We start from the raw sequence: 20785 nt of genomic DNA on the forward strand, positions 1-20785 counted from the left end.
CTACATTAAATAAGTGTAAGTTTGAACTAATATTATCAAATATATAAACTTTTTTTGTTAGTTTTGTTAAATAAATTAACACCTTTAAAATACCAAATACATAAAATGAGATTAGTTAAAAGTTATTTATCAGATAATCTTTGAAAATATTATATTTAACTAGAAATATTTGCTCAAAGTTACCTCACTTATTTAAAGTAACAATGTTTCATAGTATTATTCCTCGGCATTTGGTCTTAAAAAGACGTCTTTTGAACGTTTAAAAGACGTCTTTTTAGGACTAAATGCCGACTGGGTCTTGTTTTTTTCTGAAGAAGAAAAATAGTTTTAACTTTTTCATTGTGGTGCTAATATTCAACTTTGCCAAAACAATTTGCGGATAAATATGCCATTAGTTAATATATATTATTAGTGATTAATAAATAATAAGTTTTTAATTATTGCGTTATTATTTTAACAAATTGATCTTTTTAAAACTTCAATTTAAGATTTTTTAAAAAGAAAATAAACACTTAAATAAAAAATAATTGTTATAACGCCAACATTACATTGATCTCTTTGAGGTCATAAAGATACTAACTGTATACTATTGTATAATATTTAACAAAATCAATATGATTCTTATTATATAAGTATTATTTGAGAAAATTCATTTAAGTAACACTAAGAAAAGAAAACACAATAGAAAGAAAATCATAAGAAATCACCAAAAAATATTGATATAGAAATTAAAGCAGCGATAATTAAAAATTAACATCAATTAAAGGTGCAAAGAAAATCATTTAACCGTTAAAATTTTTAACGATATTAAAAAGTTAATAGTGAATTTGATAGTGATAAATCCGAGTTACTCGAAAGCGCGACTGTAAGCGTAAGTGGAGAAGTAGAATACGTTTTATATAGAAAATTGAATCTAGAAAACTTCATTCTATGTATATTATAGCTCAATTTCTAAATCAGGTTCTTCATCATCACTACGGTGTTGAAACTCAAAATAAAAAGATTTACTTGAAAAGTCACTATCGGAACTACTAGCATATTGTATATTTGTAGTGAGTTGGTCCAGCGGTTCAGAATATCTCGGTAAAATTATGCTATCAAGTGAAAATGATTCATTTTCTTTTGTCATATGTGTTTCATATTCCACTGCTATATCGTCTTCAATATTTTTTGAGAAAGAAGAATCTGAAATTATAAAAGTTTCAACTGATTGTTTCTCTAGTCCGCCAGGTTCAGCAATAGCAGCAGTGTCAGACACAATAGTACCGGTACAGCTAAACGAGTCTACAGGTAGTTCCGCAAGAATATCAGCTTCATTTGCTTGGGTTTCAACAGATGTCATCTCTTTTGGATTTTTTAGACATTTTTTTTCTTGTTGGACTTGAGAAAATAGTTCATTCTGTAAACTTTGTCGGCGAATGTCTTCTTTGAGCATTTTAACTTGCTCTTCAAGGCATACACGGCATCGATGAAGACGATACCGTTCAACTTCATAACGCTTATCAAGTTTTTTCAACTCCTGTGAAGATAAATAAAAATAACTAATACCCTATGACAAACATTAAAAAATATTTAACACAGTAAATAACAATCCGAAAAACAAATAACACCCGAAAATATATTTCATGTGTCTTTTTGGTCTAATTTGAACCAACTCAAATAAATAATATTCTGTAAAACTTTAAAACTTTAATTTTAAACAATAGAAATAACACCGCCACTGTCCTAAGAAAATTTAAAAAAAAAAAAAAAGGGAGGGGGGGTGAATAAATTTAATTTATAATACTTGCCACCCGCCACAATTATCAAGAAAATTATTTTCAAAAAAAGTACTTCCTATTGCACAAGAATTACAAATATAAAAACATTTCAATTACTTTAAACCAAAAAAAGACAAAAATATTTATAATACTTAGAACCGTAAACTGGAGCTATTATGAACTACTCACCAGAACTATAACATCGCTCAGTAACATGCATGAACGATGATCCGTATGATAGCGGTTACAAACAATGTAGTCGCTAATAACAAAAGCAATCATACCAACAGATTTCGTTGTTGTGCTTATTCGAACCAATATTTATCGATTCAAAAAAACGTTTTGTGAAATGTTCATCATTTTGTTTTCTGTTATCTGGAAAAGATATATTTATACTCAAAAAAAGAGTCGTTTTGTGAAAATTTATACTCAAAAAGCAAGTCGTTTTGTGAAATGTTCATCATTCTGTTTCTGTTATCTGGAAAAGATATATTTATACTCAAAAAACGAGTTGTAATGATGATATAGAAAGGCATGAAAAACTTATAAACTTTATAGCAGTAGTAGAAAGTTGAGTCAACGCACAACACCCCTAAAGCTTATTAAAAAAAAAGTAATCTCGAATTAGTTCCAAAGTTTGAACATTATCAACAAACTCGCATGGTCTGTTTCTGGTTACATAAGCAGGAGTGGAAATCAAATCAAATCTTCCGATGTCTAACTATCAGCATACAGTGGCACAATCTAATCAGAGCCCTATCTTTTTCTAAAATTGTTAATTTTTTGAACAGACCCTGCCAACAATAATTATTGCTAAATAAGTGTGACAGTTTATAAGACTTTTAATAAACTTTTTCCCCATACTTTATTCTAATTACCAATAACTTTCCAGAATTAAAAAAGAAAACTAAAAAAAAAAAAATTATGCACTAATTTCTAAAACAGATAATGCAAAAGTTACTCTTTACCCTCTCATTAAATTTTTTTTTCTGTTTTAATATTTTTTATAAATACTTTTTTCTAATTGCTTCTAAATATTTAAATTATTATGAATCATAAATGTTACTTTTATGAAACAGTAAGATAGGTACTCGTTTCTTATTAGCATACATAATTATGAGCATAATTTTACATAATTTACATAATTTTATATTATATGTGCATTAATTAGTTCAATTAGTTACATCATAAAGTATAAGACAGATGGAAGTTCATCTAGCTGCAAACATCAAAACAATTTCAAGTCGTCTCAGTAGTATGCTTGTAACCGAGAATAAAAAAAACCGAATTTCAGTGGACAAAAAACAACAAAAATTGACTGAAATGATTTTTATTAGAACATTAAAAAAAATTAAAGGTACACTACTAAGTTTTAAGTTACTATTACCATTAGTTACTGTAATTATTCAACAAAATGTTTATTAAAACTTGGTAGTTAAATAGAATCACTTTATTTTAAACCATATGTCAGTTTAAGCTTCTTTTCTTGCTTCAAATAATAGCACGACATTTGATTAAAAAAAGCTAAAATAATTAAAAAAAAAATGTTTTTTAAATTACTAAAGGCTAAAGTTTTATTAGTTCTATATTATAATTCCTTTCTTGCTTGTAATACTCCATTCATTTCCTATAAAGTTTAATAAAAAAATGTTATTTGCTGTTTTATTATCGCCATTTTTAATGTTTATACTTTATTATTGGCAAACTGCCAAAATACTATTTTTAAATTATTATGAATGTACCTATTTGCGTCAACATATAAAGATTAGGTGTTTAAGTACAGTCTTGATGTCATTTTCTTTTTGTTTACAAAACAAAAGGTTACAAGCATAGTCCCAAAGCATTTCAATGCGGTTTTAACTTCCATCTATTTCATACTTCCATGGTTACATCCATGGGTGTCGGTAATCTTTTTGATGTTTCAGATAGGACACTTACACACATTGTGCAATTTTCAAACTTAAGTATGCTCATACCTATGCCGAAGAAGGAGGCCTTGCAAAAAAACTTGAGATAACAGAGGCCTAGGAACAAAAAAAATGTCTAAAACGCTTGCTCCTCCCTGTCCAAATGTGAGGGTACAAATGTAGTAAAATTTTCAACTTTACTAAGTTAAACTAAATTTAAATTTATTGACAGATTTTAAATTTTGTAGAAAAGTATTGTAAATTATAAAAGTTATGACAATGCAAAATTTACACCCCCCTTCATTTTGGAGGGGTCAGAAAATTCGCATGGTCATAACTTTTGTAAATTAAATTATTTTTTTACTAAATTTAAAATCTGTAGATAAATTCAAATAAAAATAGTAAAGTTAAAAATTTTACTACATTAATGCCCTCACGTTTGGGCAGGCGGAAGCAAGTGTTTTAGGGCTTTATTTTGTTCCCAGGCCTCCACTATCCCAAATTTTTGCAAGGCCTCCTTAATTGGCATAGCCATGAGCATACTTAAGTTTGGACTTTGCACAATGTGTGAAGGTGTCCTATCTGAAACATCAAAAAAAATGCTAGCACCCATGGTTACATCAATCATCATATTACTTTATTTGCAACGTACATAAAATTGTATCATATTTAATGCACCTTCATATACGAAGTTTTGCTTTACATTTTTATTATTTTTTATAAAAAATACTATTTTTTTAGAAAATGATTTGCATAAAAACTTGAAATGTGTAAAATGTTTTTTTTTTAAATACTTGTAATAAGTACTAAACTTTTAAATTTTTTGTAAAACTTTGTTTTTTTCAAGAACTAAGCTTTTTCAAATTTTGGGTTAATTTTTTACTAACCCAAAAAACAAAACTCAAACTATAAATTTTATTTTATTTATAAGCAACACCTACTTCTGCTACATTCTGCTAATTACAAGTTATTTTTTATTTGTTCCTGTTGTTTTGAAGCTTTTTTAAATTGTTCTTGTTGTTTTGAAGATTTTTTAAATTGTTCTCGTTGTTTTGAAGATTTATTAATTTGTTCTTGTTGTTTTAAAGATTTTTTCAATTTGTTCTAGTTGCTTTGAAGATTTTTTTATTGAGGTAGATCAGTTTATTCTTATTTCATTTCATTACTCAAGAAAAAATATGGCAACCGATATTTTTATTTACAGAAATAAAAGCAATAAAAGGTCTATCTCTAATAAAAATTATTGGAGTTGATACCTTTTATTCTGGACATCATTACATTCATGCAAGACAAGAAACCTTGCTTTCTAGTCAATTAAAGAATCAGAGGCATACTATTGCAAATATTTTATAACATTTTATCACATTTAACATTTGCTTACATTGCAAAATACAAAACTTAACGAAGCAAAACTTTAACGTAGTGTTGAACTGTTGCTTTTGTTATTTATTGTTTAAGCTTTCATGTTTAATTAACTCAAAAAAAGATAAAAAAAACAAAAAACTTCCAATATAATAATAAAAAAGTAATCTATAGACAAATCTAGTATCTTTCGATGCATACATCTATTTATTAAATTTTTTATTTTTTGAAAAAAAGTAAAAAATAAAAGGTTGTTTTGAATTTGAAGTTGAATTTGAAATTATTGAAGTTAAATATATAATGTATAATTTTAAAAAAATTTACAAATATTTTTTAGCTTAAACAACAACCTAAGTTTATAAATTTCATGATGCATTTCCTCAAAACCAGCAATTTAGTTTAGATAATATTTTAACTGGCTTGGCAAAATTTTTTTCATAACTACCTTAATTACTTATTTATTAACTAACTATGAATAAATTAATCTAAATTATGCAACTAAAAGCTTATTTGTTTGGAAATTCAGAACTATTTATTGTAAATAGAAGCAGATAGCAAGCCTTAATAAACAGTATAGCAAAAAAAAAGACGCACACGCAATCAAAAAAAAGCAAATCAAAATTTGTTGGTTTATTAAAGGCAATAACAAATCTAACAAAACCAATCTAAAAAAAAAAAAAAAAAACAGGGAGACAAAAATCTAATCAAAATATATAAAAGCTTTTGAAAATCAGAGAAATAATTTTACACAAAAATTCAGACTTATTCATTCTAAATAAATTGTAAGTAAATAAAAAAATGAAGTAATGAAGAAAACTTTTGGTTTACTTTAATGGAATAATATGCTTATCAGATAATAATATAAGTCAAAATTTATTAAAATTGTTCAAAAATCAGAAAAGCAAATGTTCAAAATTCAGTGATATGGAAATTTTTTATTTTATAATAATTTAAAAAAATAAATAAACACCTACCAGTAAGTGAGATTAAAAATTAATGCAAAAAATAAAAATGAAATTGCAAACAATGTATGTGGTTTACCAATGCCAAACAGACCTATAAAGATGAGTTAGTATATGTCAACTAGATTGATAACCAGGTAAGATCTAGACTCAAGGAAATATTGGTAAATGTGTATGTGCTGTAACTATAAAAAATTAGAAGATAAAAAAAAAATGTTTGTACAAAGCACTTAAAAAACTACTTTAATTAGTAACATAGATCTTTTATTAAGATTAAGAGATTATTTGATTGATGTAAATTTTCCATTGTAAACTAGTCAAAAGATAATTTGCAAATTGCCTCTTTAAACAATGCAAATAATACAGTCAATGTTTAGTTGCAAATAACATAGTATTATCATTAATCAGCTAAGCAATAAAAACTCAGAATGTTTTGTAACAGAATTTTAAAAAACATTCTGAGTTTTTATTGCTACATGTTAAATAAAATTTAAAAGACCGATGATCAGCTCAAATTTCTTCCAGTACTGGTACCAAGGCTCTTTCCAGTACTTCATGTTACAATATTCACTTAATATATTTAATAAGTTTCTCTGAAACTTAGGAAAAACTTTTTTTTTAAAAACAAATTAAAACATTCAAGTTAAATAAAACCAAGTTAATTATAAAAGTATTTTAAGATATTACTGCATAAAAAGTTCTTTGGCAGACTGCTGAGATGAAGTTTGTTACTATAGCGATACTTTATTACACAGCAACTATAATTGTTTTCAAAAAAATTGTTTTATATTTTGCCCCAGTTTACGGTAAATTATATTAAAATAAGTACTCACTTCAATATATGATTTTGCTGCTGCCAGAATAGATGCGTTAGAAGCTTTGGGTTTTCCTTCTAATGATGGAACATGTTGTTTCAACTTTATAAAAAACTGTTTCATTTCAGCTCGCCTAAAACACATTTAAAATAAGAGTTTAGATTTAAAGAAATGCTAACCTGTTTATTTCAAAAAGCTTCACTATTTGAAAATAAAAATGCTCACCTATTCTTTTCTAATCTGTTATGCTGCTCTCTTGAACCAGGACTTAAAAATAAATAGTATAAATTTTTTTTTTTGTAAATTTATTTAGATTCATAAAATAAATATATCTAATTTACTTCAAAATAAAAAAAAATTCTAGAATATGTTCTTTGATAGTTCCTTCTTATTTTTATTTGATAAAAAACTTTCATTGTAAACATCTAGCTAAAAAACGTACTTGTTTAAAATAAAGATTAAAGAGAAAATTCAATACTTTACATTCAATATAATGCACTAATTTAAAGTTAAGGTAAGTTCAAATTTTGATAATATTCACTTTAAATTTTGATATTTACTTTATTTTGAATATATTGCTTTGGAAGACATTTTTGTTTAAATTAATTAAATTTTACTTTCTACCTTCTGCTTTTTCAATGGTAAAGAAAAAGTAAAATGTTTTGTTTATTATGAAACATGTTTATATGTTTATATGTCATTATGAAACATGTTTATATGTGTTATTATGAAACATGTTTATATGTGTTATTATGAAACATGTTTTTATGTGTCATTATGAAACATGTTTATATGTGTTATTAGGAAACATGTTTATATGTGTTATTATGAAACATGTTTATATGTGTCATTATGAAACATGTTTATATGTGTTATTATGAAACATGTTTATATGTGTTATTATGAAACATGTTTATATGTGTCATTATGAAACATGTTTATATGTGTTATTATAAAACATGTTTATATGTGTTATTATGAAACATGTTTATATGTGTTATTATGAAACAAGTTTATGTGTTATTATGAAACTAATGTAAATAATGAATAGTCAATAAATCAATAAACATATTAAAAAACAATTGTGTAGATAACTTTTTAACTAAAAGTTGTTGAAATTTAGAAAGAAGAAATCAAACACTAATTAATAAAGCAAAATAAATTAATAAATTAAATAAACAGCGAATTAAGCAGTAAAAAAAAATATAATTATCTTTATAGAAAATGAAAAATAAATTCTATTAACTCTTTAGCTTTTATTTTTTAGTACCATGAATTATGCTATAAATAAGTAAAATGTCTTAATATGGAAATATTTTTGCTACTCCAACTGTTAAATTTGATTTGCATTCAAAGAAAAATGTTATATCACCCAATACCATTAATAAAACTTTCTAATTTCTCTAACCAACAACAAATAGTGGTAAAAAATTGTATGTACAAGAAAAAGCTTGCAACAATAACAGAATAGAAAATTTAAAGATGAAAAAATAAATTTCAAATCACCCATACAAAAATTATGAAAATTTTCATTTTAAAAGCAGAGGTATGCAAAAAATATTTTAGACATTATAAAACAAATGCACAAATGCCACCAGCTAGGGGCTAAATTAGGCAATTTAAAAAAAAAAATTTTCTTTAAGCATTACAATTATTTCACAAAAAAAAATTGAAACTTTAATTCTACTTAAAGAATTAAAAAAGTTTGAAGTATAATCTTGTAACACCTAATAAATTTTTATTAAAAAAACCTCACCAATAATAAGGCTTTCCTTTCTTTGATTCTGAGTCTGACATAGAAGAAGGAGAACTCTGAATACTACTACTATATTGTTCATAAACCTCTGTGTCTTCTTCAGCAAATAATCCAATGACTCTAACAGAGCCTTTAGTTTTCGGTAACACTATATCTAAGGCATAAGCAATAGTCAGATGATATCTCTGACACAAATATGAAACAAATATTTATATTAGTTTATTCTATGTTTTTGCTACACATATGTTCATTCTAGGATGCATCAAAAAACAACAGTTTTTAAAAATTGCTTTGTTGTGAGCCCTAAATCTGTTCCATATTTAAAATAACGCTGAACTTTTCAAACAAAAAATATTTAAAACAAAGTTTAATAAAACTTTTCAAACAAAAAATATTTTTCGGAGGTGCCTTAAGATTCTTGAACATTTAAAAGGTCCTTAGTATATGTAAAAAAAAGTTTTTCTAAAGTTTTGTTGGCTCTCCCCTTACAGAAATATTTCATGGAATTCCATGAGTACCAGAACTAATAGGGATATTTATTATGTTTTTTCTTTACTATTAAATAGCATAATTGTTAGAATATGTAAATAATGTATTAGTGTAAATAATGTATTAGTGTAAATAATGTATTAGTGTAAATAATGTATTAGTGTAAATAATGTTAATAAATCCTTTTATTTTTGCTTTATTATTTTATTTAAATTACTATAAGTATTATTACATTATAAGTTCACGATTTGATTGGTGATATAAATGTTGTTCATCATTCATATCATTTATAACATAGTCAGTTTTTCTATGCATTTAATATTTTTTTAAATAGTTAAAAAGCAGTCTACTTAAAATGGTGAATTGAGTTGGATTTAACCAAAAAAGATATATGTGTACTCTTTGGGATTCAACTTGTGATAATGTTCCAAGAACTAAGTGGAAAAGGAAAATTACAGTAATATTTTAAAAATATCAGAAAGGGTAGTTAATGAATGCACAAGATTTTACTTCACAGTTAAATGTAAGCATATAAAAGCAATGTTTATAAATAATACACTGTTATTTATTTTAATAAAATTATTTTTATTTGTTTAAATTTAATTGTGAAGTGCTTGTCTAAAGTAAAAATAAATTAATTTATGCACACACTTATTTTATTATGTTTTGACATAACTATACTTAATAAATTACATATTTATTATATTTATTATGTTTTAAATAGTAAAGTAAAAATATAATAAATTTTTGAATTTAATAGTGTGTGCATAAGTCTATTCATTTTAACTTCATTATTTTATTTTATTTACTATCATACTATTTAAATTACTGCAGGCACCTTTGACTGGCAATAGAAAAAATGTTTCTCATCTTTAAGACAGTTTGGATAAAGAAGTAAGCTTTTTTTAAATTACTATTTATAAGTAATAATATATCTGTGCTGCCTTGTTCAATATAAATTTTACCAACATACAGGTAACATTTCTATTTGTGCATAAATCTATTTATTTTAACTTAATCATTTTATTTAAATTATTACATTATCAGCAGGCAGGTTTGACTGGAAATATAAATGATGTTGTACATCATGCAGATAGCTCAGACGGAGTTTGTTTTTTAATTACAATTTATAAGTAATACTATATTTGTTGCTGCCTTGTTCTACATATATGTTACTAACATGCAGGTAACATTTATATATGTATTAGTTTGCGCATAAACCTTTTTATTTTAATTTTATCATTTTTTTAAATTAGTACATTATAAGCAGGAAGGTTTGACTGGAAATATAAATGATATTGTACACGATGCAGATAGCTTGAGCGAAAAAGTGGTAATATTCTTATAATTATTACTTATAAATGATATATTCATTGCTACTTTTTTCTATATAAACATTCCACAAAACATTTATATAGAACATTCAAAAAGTTGTATGTTGATGCATAATTATTAAGTAAGTTATAATAGATAATAATTATAAGTAGGAATAAATTAGTAAATAAAGAAAACTAATTAGCATGTATATATTAACTGTATAATGTATTGTCTAGATTGGTGAAATGGACAATACTAACTGTGGTGAAAACAATAATGAATATCAAAATTTGAATGGTAATTTGTTTGACAATTACCTGGTTCTGCAATTACAGTTGGCGATGCAACCGCACTTGTAAATGGTTTTGATATTTTGGATTTAATGTTGTATTGATGATTCTTTTTAATTTGTTGAAGCTTGAAGTTATTATTTATTAAATTTGTTTTTATCAAATAGTTTATATAAAATAAAAAACATGTAAATTGTTATACTTTTTGTAAATATTGTTTTCTTAATCTATTTCAATTCTTTATCACTGTATGTATACCACATATAGTATATTACTTATAGTTTTTTGTTTTATTTATTTTCATTATGCTTATACATATGCATTTAATATTGTGTGCATTAAAAACTGTAATGAAGTCAAATTTTAATGCTTTAGGTGCATTATAGCTTTAATTTTTCTTTTTTTTTTAAAGATTTGTAGGATTCAACAGGATTTAAATTTTATATTGGTTATTGATTTTATTTTGTGAAAGGATTTCCATAGATTATAATAACTCAATAATAACAGCGAGTTGCGGAATAAAATTTGCTTTTTATGGTTTTAAATGACAATTGAAATAACATTAGATTTCAAAAAACCTTTTAAATAATTTTAAATAATTTTAAAATTTAAATAACATTTCAGAAAACAAAACATGCTATTTTACCATGGAAAACCCATGGAATTTCCATCGGAATTCGAAAAAACGGAACCATTCCATGAAAAACTCATGATTCTTGAAATCATGAGTCCATGGAAATACCATGGATTTTCCATGGAAATACCATGGAAATACCATGGATTTTCTATGGAAATACCATGGATTTTCCATGGAAATACCATGGATTTTCCATGGAAATACCATGGATTTTCCATGGAAATACCATGGATTTTCCGTGGGTTTTCTCATATATTTTTCATTGAAATTTTCCATACAGATCAAAAAAAGCAAAATTATACAATAACTTCAATAATCATAATTATTTCATATAAAAAATTATATTTTAAATTTTTCTTATAAAAACTTTTGATTTAAACTAAAAATGAAAGTACATTTTTACAAAAATTTTAGTTTAAAATTTTTTTATCAATGTTTTTTAATAAAATAATTATTCTTTTTGGAGTTTTTATATAATTTCGCTTCTTTTGAGACCCAACAAGACATACTTTTTTACATATATATATTAGGGAAATGCTCAAGGTTCTTGGGGCACCTCTAAAAATATATTTTAATAAAAACTTTTTTAAATCTAGTGTTATTAAATTATAAAGAACACATTTAGAACTCAGACAAGACAATTTTAAACAATTGTTGTTTTTCAGTGCACCCTAGCGCATTCTGTACAGAAAATATGAATATTATTAAATAATAATGAATATTAAATGAAACATTATTTTGTACAAAAATGTGTAGCAAATTTTTTAGAATTTCCTCTTTCAATTTACATATAATACAAACACACACAGAGAGTCACACACACACACACACACACACACACACACACACACACACACACACACACACACACACACACACACACACAAGATATATATATATATATATATATATATATATATATATATATATATATATATATATATATATATATATATATATATATATATATATATATATATATATATATATATATATATATATATATATATATATATATATATATATATATATATATATATACAAATAAATGTTTAGCAAAAAATTTTATGAGCTAAAGTTCCAGGTAACAAAAGAAAAACTATTCAAACCAAGATGAGTAAAATATATTTAGTTAAATTTTAACAAATATTTTAAATTTTTCTCTAACACAGAAGGCCTTTTATATAAGATCTTCAGCTGTGTATGAGGTTTACAAAACTATAAAAACTATTTATATTGAACTTCCTATAAAAAGTTTAAAAAAGGAAGTAATTAAGGTTTATATAAAAAAACTATAATTAAAAAAAATATAGTATAACTTGATTCTTGTTGGTAAGGAAGTTTTAAAAGCAATGTGAAAATAATTACTTTCTGTTTATATGTCCATTGTATCATGTTGATATTTCTAATCTTTATATTTATACAAGTATAAAGATTAGAAATATCAACACTATACAAAGTGGTATTTTGGTACTCCATGTTATTAGGTAGTACTCTAATGAAATTCCAATCATCTTTGATATATAATGTTAATTTTGGTGAAAAAGAACCTCCAACTATTGTTCTTCCATTTAGTTCATCTGGACATAAACATTCAATATATTCTTTATTAGATTCTTTTATAAAAATTTTTATTGCATTAGATTTGTGAATTTGTGAATTGTGATTTGTGAATTGCATTAGATTTGTGAATTTGTGAACACATAAATATTGCTAGTTTTCCATTCATAGTTTTTGAGATAAATAGTTTCTTTTTTTGTTAAACATTCTTTAAACACAAAGATGTGTTGAATTCTTTAAAAAAGTATTCAACACATCTTTGTGTGTTGAATACTATTTGTTTTTGTCGTTTCTATCAGTTAATGATTTTGTTTTTAGTTTGTCTCTTTCGTATGCTTTTCTCATTCCTTCAATTTTGTTGTTCCAATTTTTTGTTGGTAAAATCATTTTTGTTCATATAAAGTATGAAAGTAGAGTGTAAATCTTAGTTTTCTTTGGTATAATTGTATATTGTGTCTTTTATTTCATCGTCAAGCATTTGAATTTTTACATACCACGCAAATTTCGAAATGATAATATTCACATAAAATACAAAGAAGAAACATCCATATGCTGCAAACTAGATTTTCAACATTTTTAGTCTGAATGTGAAGTTCTACGAATTCGCTGTGACAAACTTGGATCTGAACTTCAAATGATACTTCAAATATTTTATTTTTGAAAAATTGTTAACTACTCTACATGGTATTTTGAAACTGTCAGCTTTAGACAATAAATTTAAATCAGTTTTTGAAAACACTTCTATTTTACTATCACAATGCCAACCAAAAAATATTTTAAGACACATAAGTACATCAAGTTTTAATAAAAAACCAGTTTTTATTAAGGATGAATGCAAGGTTTTAAAATGCGTATCAAAACGTTGTAGGCTATGTACTATGTATCTTCAGTTTGTTAACCATTTTACCACATCATCTGGTAAAGGATGGTACATTAAAACTTTGATATCATGTAATTCAAAAAATATTATTTATTTTCCATCATGTAATGGATGTGATGGAAAAACAACATACATTGGTAAAACTAATAACCTAAGATTAAAAACTAATCTACACATCTACACATGCAGAACAGACATTGGTTCTGATAAATTTGATCAGCATGTTTTCAATTGCCATAAAAATGAACCTTTTCTTAAATTAATTCCAATGTTAAAACTCTCAAATGAGAATTTACTTCTTACTTATGAAGCTCACCTACATAAACAGGAACATGACACAATGAACATATAAACAGAAAGTAATTATTTTCACATTACTTTTAAAACTTCCTTACCAACAAGAATCAGGTTATACTATATTTTTGTCAATTATAGTTTTTTTATATAAACCTTAATTACTTCCTTTTTTAAACTTTTTATATGAAGTTCAATATAAATAGTTTTTTTTAGTTTTGTAAACCTCATACACAGCTGAAGATTTTATATGAAAGGCCTTCTGTGTTAGAGAAAAATTTATAATATTTGTTAAAATTTAACTAATAAATATATTTTACTCATCTTAATTTGAATAGTTTTTCCTTTGTTAACTGGAACTTTTACTAGATTATATATTTTTGACCACTGGTGCTGTGATTTGAGCTATGTGTGATTTTAAAAATTGGCAATTAGATGGTCCTTTACAATTCTTCAAGAAATAATACTTGAAGAAGTCATCTTTGTTTTAACAGAAAAGTTGTTTATGCAAAAACCATGCTCAACAGCAGCCTGGTCTTGACTAAATGTTAAAATGACAAATTAATGACTAATGATAAAAGACAATTGTAATTGCTGACACAAGCACATTGAAAAAAAAATCAAGACTTTACGGTCAAAAATACTGGATACTCTTATCAATGAATAATTCAATGGATATTTGTTACAATAGTTTTACACCACTCACTAAGTTTTTCACCATTAAAACAACAAATTTCTTGTCCATCTTAAAGAGCTCTTTGCTTTGAGACAATGTTATCAAATTAATTTTTTTCAGGTGAAGTTCTTCAGAAACAGCAAATCATATGCTAAGTTTTTCATCAAGTAACAAATTATTAGTCAAATAAAGATATTTCAACATTTTCCAGCTTCTGCATTTATTAAGGACATCTGGTTCTGCAACAACTTTAAGCAACTTTGTTATTATTTACTTTACATCAAATTATAAAAAAGAAACCATTGCATATATTTCTTTGTTTATATTTGCAATATAAGCAAAGAAATGTAACTTGGTGGGCATTAAGTGATCTTTGTTTTCAACTCATCAAAAATACAAATCAAAAACCATTTAGAAACATTTTGAATCATATCTAGTCATATTGGTTCTCTTTATAATACTTTAGTAAAAATCAGCAAGTCAGATTTTTAACAACGAATGTCGTCTGTCTTACTATAATTGCCAGTGATTAAATGTCATGCAAAAACTTGATTGTCCCAAGCATGTAAATTTATGTTTTACATGGAACTAGTACAGTAGAAGTAGTTATTGCCTAGTTGAGCAAAAGTTAAGATGGTAGACATAAGAACCAATAAAACAGTCTTTCTCTTGCAGGACTATCATGTAAAATATTATAAGCAATATTAACTTTTTTCAGATTCTATTCAGTGACAACCTCTCCAGTTTTAAAACTGCCATGAACAATATGAAAACTGCAAGTTACAATGTTAATTAGAGAATGTAAAATAGCTTCAGTCAAGCTGGTACTGAACTCAGAAAAATTTTAAATTGACACTTGGACTGTGCATTGATATTTGGTATAGGTTTGTTATTTCCAAATTTTTAACAATATCCCTGAAAGGAGTCAACAAGTCTTGGTGTATTGTATGACCCAAGAAACTTGTTCCAAAATAATCAACTTTTACATGGTTTCTATTAATATCTCAGAATCTAATATAAATATCCATTTCAAAATTTGGGTAACTCATCAAAGTTTCATCAAAAGAATAGTTTAACAGTTTTAAAAGGGTGTTTGACAGTTTTAAAGTTTCTAAAGCTAAACCGTGATTTTTTTTTTTTTTTTGTTATTCACCTCCTCAAGGCCGAGAAGGCCACTACAGATGAGGAGGCTACTTAATAGTGGTTATAACCCTTTCTCAACTCTATAACTCCGAAACACGAACCTTACAAAGTTAAACAAACATTTTACAAAGTTAAGCTATAACTTATCTGATGCTATGACATTGTCTGGAAACCTAAAAACATGGTTTAAGTCATCATTTGAACATAGAGAAAATCCAATATCCACATTCTAAAGTTGCCAGATGAATTCAGCCTTAGTAAGATCTATTTTTTTGACACAAGAGTCTAATGCCTTTTGTTTTTCTGTATTCACTCATTAGATTCAGAAAAGACACATGGTAAAAAACTTTTTTTTGGTTTTAAATCCTCTTTTTTTTTGCCGACCTGCTTCTGACCTCTAAAAAACCAAAAAATCGTTAAACCTTTCTTAATTTTATTTTGTGTTTTGCTCCTTTGCGTGGCCTGTCAAGGCAGAGCGCTCACTTGAAAAGAGTTCTATTGACCTGTGGCAAACTACACATTTTTTTTACTTAATCTTTAAAGATATGATTGCTTAACTATATATCTTGAAATCTTCTTTGATTCTTCACTTTTTTACTTCACTTTTTAATAATTCCATATTTATACAAACTAAAATAACAATACTAATCTAAATTTAAAATGAAAAACTTTAAAAAGAATTAATACTGTAGTAAGATAATAACCTTAAAAAATAAATTTCTCAAAGCATACATTCTCCAGTTTTTCCAGCATGTTTGTATATTTGTATGTTTGTATGTGTATATATATATATATATATACACACATTCTTGAGATCTGTTAGAGGAGGGCAATGGTTAGTTGCCCCATTTAAACAGATTTCAAAAACAGTCAAGTGGGCATTGATGTCAGACACTTATTTTGACCCCTGTATGTGTGTGTGTGTGTGTATATATATATATATATATATCAACCCTCGGAATTAGGGTCAGCATTCGACAATGCTGACCTAACTGTGTTTGATGTTGGCAAAAATGCTGACCTTGTTTCTATGTTTAATAGTAAGATCTTTGTATCAATTTTTTTTTGCCGACCTGCTGCCAACATCTAAAAGATTGAGTTCAGCTCAATTATTGCCGACCTCATTTTTCCTAATTCCGAGGGTTGATATATATATATATATATATATATATATATATATATATATATATATATATATATATATACGCATATATATATATATAAAATATATATATATATATTATATATATATATATATATATATATATATATATATATATATATATATATATATATATATATATATATATATATATATATATATATATAGATATATATATATATAGATATATATATATATATATATATATATATATATATATATATATATATATATATATATATATATATATATAGATATATATATATATATATAGATATATATATATGTATATATATATAAAATCCTCTTGCTTGGTTGTCTTTAATTTTTACCATAAAATGTAAATTTTATGTGTTTTTTTTTTTCAAAATTATTTATAAAGGCTCGAAAAGTTTGAAAACTTAAAAAAAAAATTTATTTCATATAGTGCCTGCCCGAACCAAAACCCTTAGTCAATGTACCAGCACTCCTTTCATATTTTACTTATTTTATCATATTTTACATATTTTATTTGTTAATATACCACTAATATTAAATATTTTATTAATTTTATTTCAAAATTGGTTAGTCTAGTCTACTGTGCCTTGGATTCTCACTTTATTCTAACTTTTTAACTTTTTCGTTAATATAATAAAAAGTCTAAAAAAAAAAAAATTAATCCACCCTCTTCCCTAAGATAAAAACAGGCACTGTTATCCTTGATAACAGATTATGCAAAGAATTTTCCATTAAAATAGATATTGGGCGTTTCCATTTTTGTGCGTTATTTTTTATTTTTCTTTGCTTTAACGATTAGACGTTGGGACTTGAAGAAATATGCATACTATTATGATTTTCTTAAAAAACAATTATAACAAAAATATATTTTTATTATATTTTAGACTACCTGAGCAAATTAAATATATATTTTTATCATTTTTTTTGTTTTGTTTGTTTGTTAATGTTGCAATAGTTTGAAAAATATACAAAAATTTACAAAACGCATTACTCTAGCGAGAAATATTTGATGACAGCTTTTTCTCATCGAAAATATATTAAAATATGAGTTGTAAAAAACATTTCACTTGAAATACTCCATAGCAATTTATTGTGATAAAAATAATTAAGAAACCAACAAATTTGCAACTTCTATACGTGATTATTCATAAAACGCATTTAAACAATTGCTGTGATTCGTTGATACATAGTGCAATCCCATAACCTTCTGGAAATCTTTAATAAGGTATAAAGAATTATTTAAAATAAAAAGTATACTGCTGAACTTATATTTTCAGAGGAATTTAAGTTTTTTATCTAGTAACAAAAATTTGCTTTTTTCTGCTTTTGTGCATGATTCCGCTTAAAATTAATTTATTCTTTGATAACATTACTAATGCATACAATTTTTGTTTACAAAATATCTATATAGATTAAAATTAAATGAGAGTAAATTGGAGATTCCTAGTTTTATTTTTATGAAAATAATAGAAAAAACATATACAGGTTTCCATGAGTGATTATTTAAAAATGCCCTATTGCAGATGCATAGGCAAATATAATCAAAGAAATTTTCATACATTTATTCTTCATATGAAATACACATTATGTAGATTATACAGTTAAATGTCAGTTACTGTCATTTAATAATTTTAGAATTTTTTATGGGTAGTTTAATAAAATAAGTATACTGCAAAAATATATTTCAACTTTAATAAATGTACTTAATCATTTATTAAAGTATTAATTATATTAGCATCAAACATTAAATTATTGATATATTACTAAAATATCTAATTCTGTAAAAGTAAAATAAACTAATTTTAATTTTAAAAGTACATAAAAAGTTGCAATTTTTAGTATTCAACTTAGCAACAATTATTTATTATATTAAAATTTTTTTTAAATATTTACAAAATGTTTTTTGCTGGTTTAGGTGAGCAGTCTGTTGACATACTAAAATAGCCTGCTGTCAGGGGCTTTAGTATATACATCAACTGACAAAAAGCCTTACTCGCAGCGGAGTGCTGCTATATCAACTGAGGGTTTGGCATGGGGCAGCAATCTTTTCTTTTATTATTCTTTGTTTTTGTTCTTTTTCTGAAAGTTCATATTTAATTAATGTAACAAAAATATGGTAACAATTTGTTACATAAATATGCTATAGTTTGTATATATATATATATATATATATATATATATATATATATATATATATATATATATATATATATATATAAATGATTTCGGCATTTTATTCCTGACTTTAAACTGTTAGAGGTCGGGCATCAGGTCGGCAAAAAAATTTTGTCACAAAGGTCTTACCATAAAACAAAGAAATGAGGTCAACAATTATTTGCCAACTTTAAACACTTTCAGTTCACTCCAAGTCCGAGGGCTGATATATATATATATATATATATATATATATATATATATATATATATATATATATATATATATATATATATATATATATATATATATATATATATATACTTCTTACATTGAAATCAAACTTAAAAAAACTGTGATTTACCTGGCCCAATGTGCAAACCCTGCTATTTATTGTTAGGCTGAAGGCAGTTCCCTAGCCACTTTGATACATTTGTTCATACATAAAAAAACACAAAAACAAGATTTTTTTGGCATTTTTTTTTACTGATTTTTAATTTTCTTTTAGCTGATAATCAGAAGGATTATTAATTAGGTGCATATAAAATCACTAATGACATTTAACTAAACAATGGTAAAAAAGTTTTATTGAGCCAAGGCCTTGCACTGTTACTAGTTATGTGGTGAATAATCATAAAAAAGCACAACTTTGTAGATTAAAGCCACTAAATACTTATTAAAAAATTATTCTTTTTTTTATAAAAATTTTTTTATAAGACTATTATAATTTCTGTTCTATAAGACAATTATAATTTTATAAGATAATTTTATCTTCAAAAGATAAAAGCATCATTTATGCACTCTATTTTTAATACATACATCTGCTATTTTAAAACTTTAATGCAAATAATTATAACATTTATAACTACCACATTCACTTTTTAAACTGTATTCCTCTCATTAAGGTAGTGGGGTTAGCTACAGTGGCGAAAGCTTTTTATTTTTCCTTCTCTTTCATAATTGTTGTTACAGCCCTATCTCAGTCTTTTAACTTAGAAATGTGAGCCTTGATAAACAAGGCAAATGGGAGGAGAACCAAGTTAAATGCATATTGCCATGGACACAGTGGCATTGAACTCTTGTTAACAAAGTAAGCGTTTTATCACTACATCACTACTGCATTAAAAGCTGATAATAAAAAAGCTTGAAATATTTTCAGAAAGTTAAAAAAATTATTTCAAAATTTTTTTGATACGCAACTTAGAGTATTATTATAAAATGCATGCAGGGTGACCAGCCAATAATCAATTCAAAATTCCAAGATAATACCAGGACTTTTCAATCAAAAGCAAACATAAAGAAGAAAAAGTATTCTAGTGATTTGGATTTCTCTCCTGTCATATTTTTCCTCAGGCTTGGACAGAAATGGCGTGCGATCGTACGCTGTAACTGACCATGCTTATAATATTTTTTCTTTAAAATTTGACCGCTGTGGTTTTGATGTTTTAACAATTTAAATGCTCTAAAAAAAAATTGTTGTTATAAATAACTTTTAATCCTTGATCTTATCGCAAATTTTTTATTAAACAAAGGCTTTAAATAGAATAAAAAAGTAAATATAGTGATTGTTTAAAAAAACAATCACTATAATTACTTTTTTAAACAAATAATAAAATTAACAAAT

At 25.1% G+C, this 20785-nt stretch overlaps 1 protein-coding gene across 1 annotated transcript in view; it reads right to left on the bottom strand.

Annotated features, from left to right (window-relative positions):
- Nucleotides 1-512: 512 nt before the first annotated feature.
- The window catches only part of LOC100199849 (max dimerization protein 1), a 34634-nt gene continuing 14361 nt past the window's right edge, over nt 513-20785 (bottom strand). Inside the window, exons 2-5 of the mRNA XM_065807236.1 lie at nt 8563-8716; nt 7032-7073; nt 6825-6939; nt 513-1519 (exon numbers count right to left, since the gene is read on the bottom strand). Of these exons, the coding sequence (XP_065663308.1) occupies nt 938-1519; nt 6825-6939; nt 7032-7073; nt 8563-8716 (893 nt within the window). The 3' untranslated portion in view covers nt 513-937. The remainder of the gene's footprint in view (nt 1520-6824; nt 6940-7031; nt 7074-8562; nt 8717-20785) is intronic.

Source organism: Hydra vulgaris, chromosome 10 (assembly GCF_038396675.1).
Source record: "Hydra vulgaris chromosome 10, alternate assembly HydraT2T_AEP".
Classification (NCBI taxonomy): Eukaryota; Metazoa; Cnidaria; class Hydrozoa; order Anthoathecata; family Hydridae; genus Hydra; species Hydra vulgaris.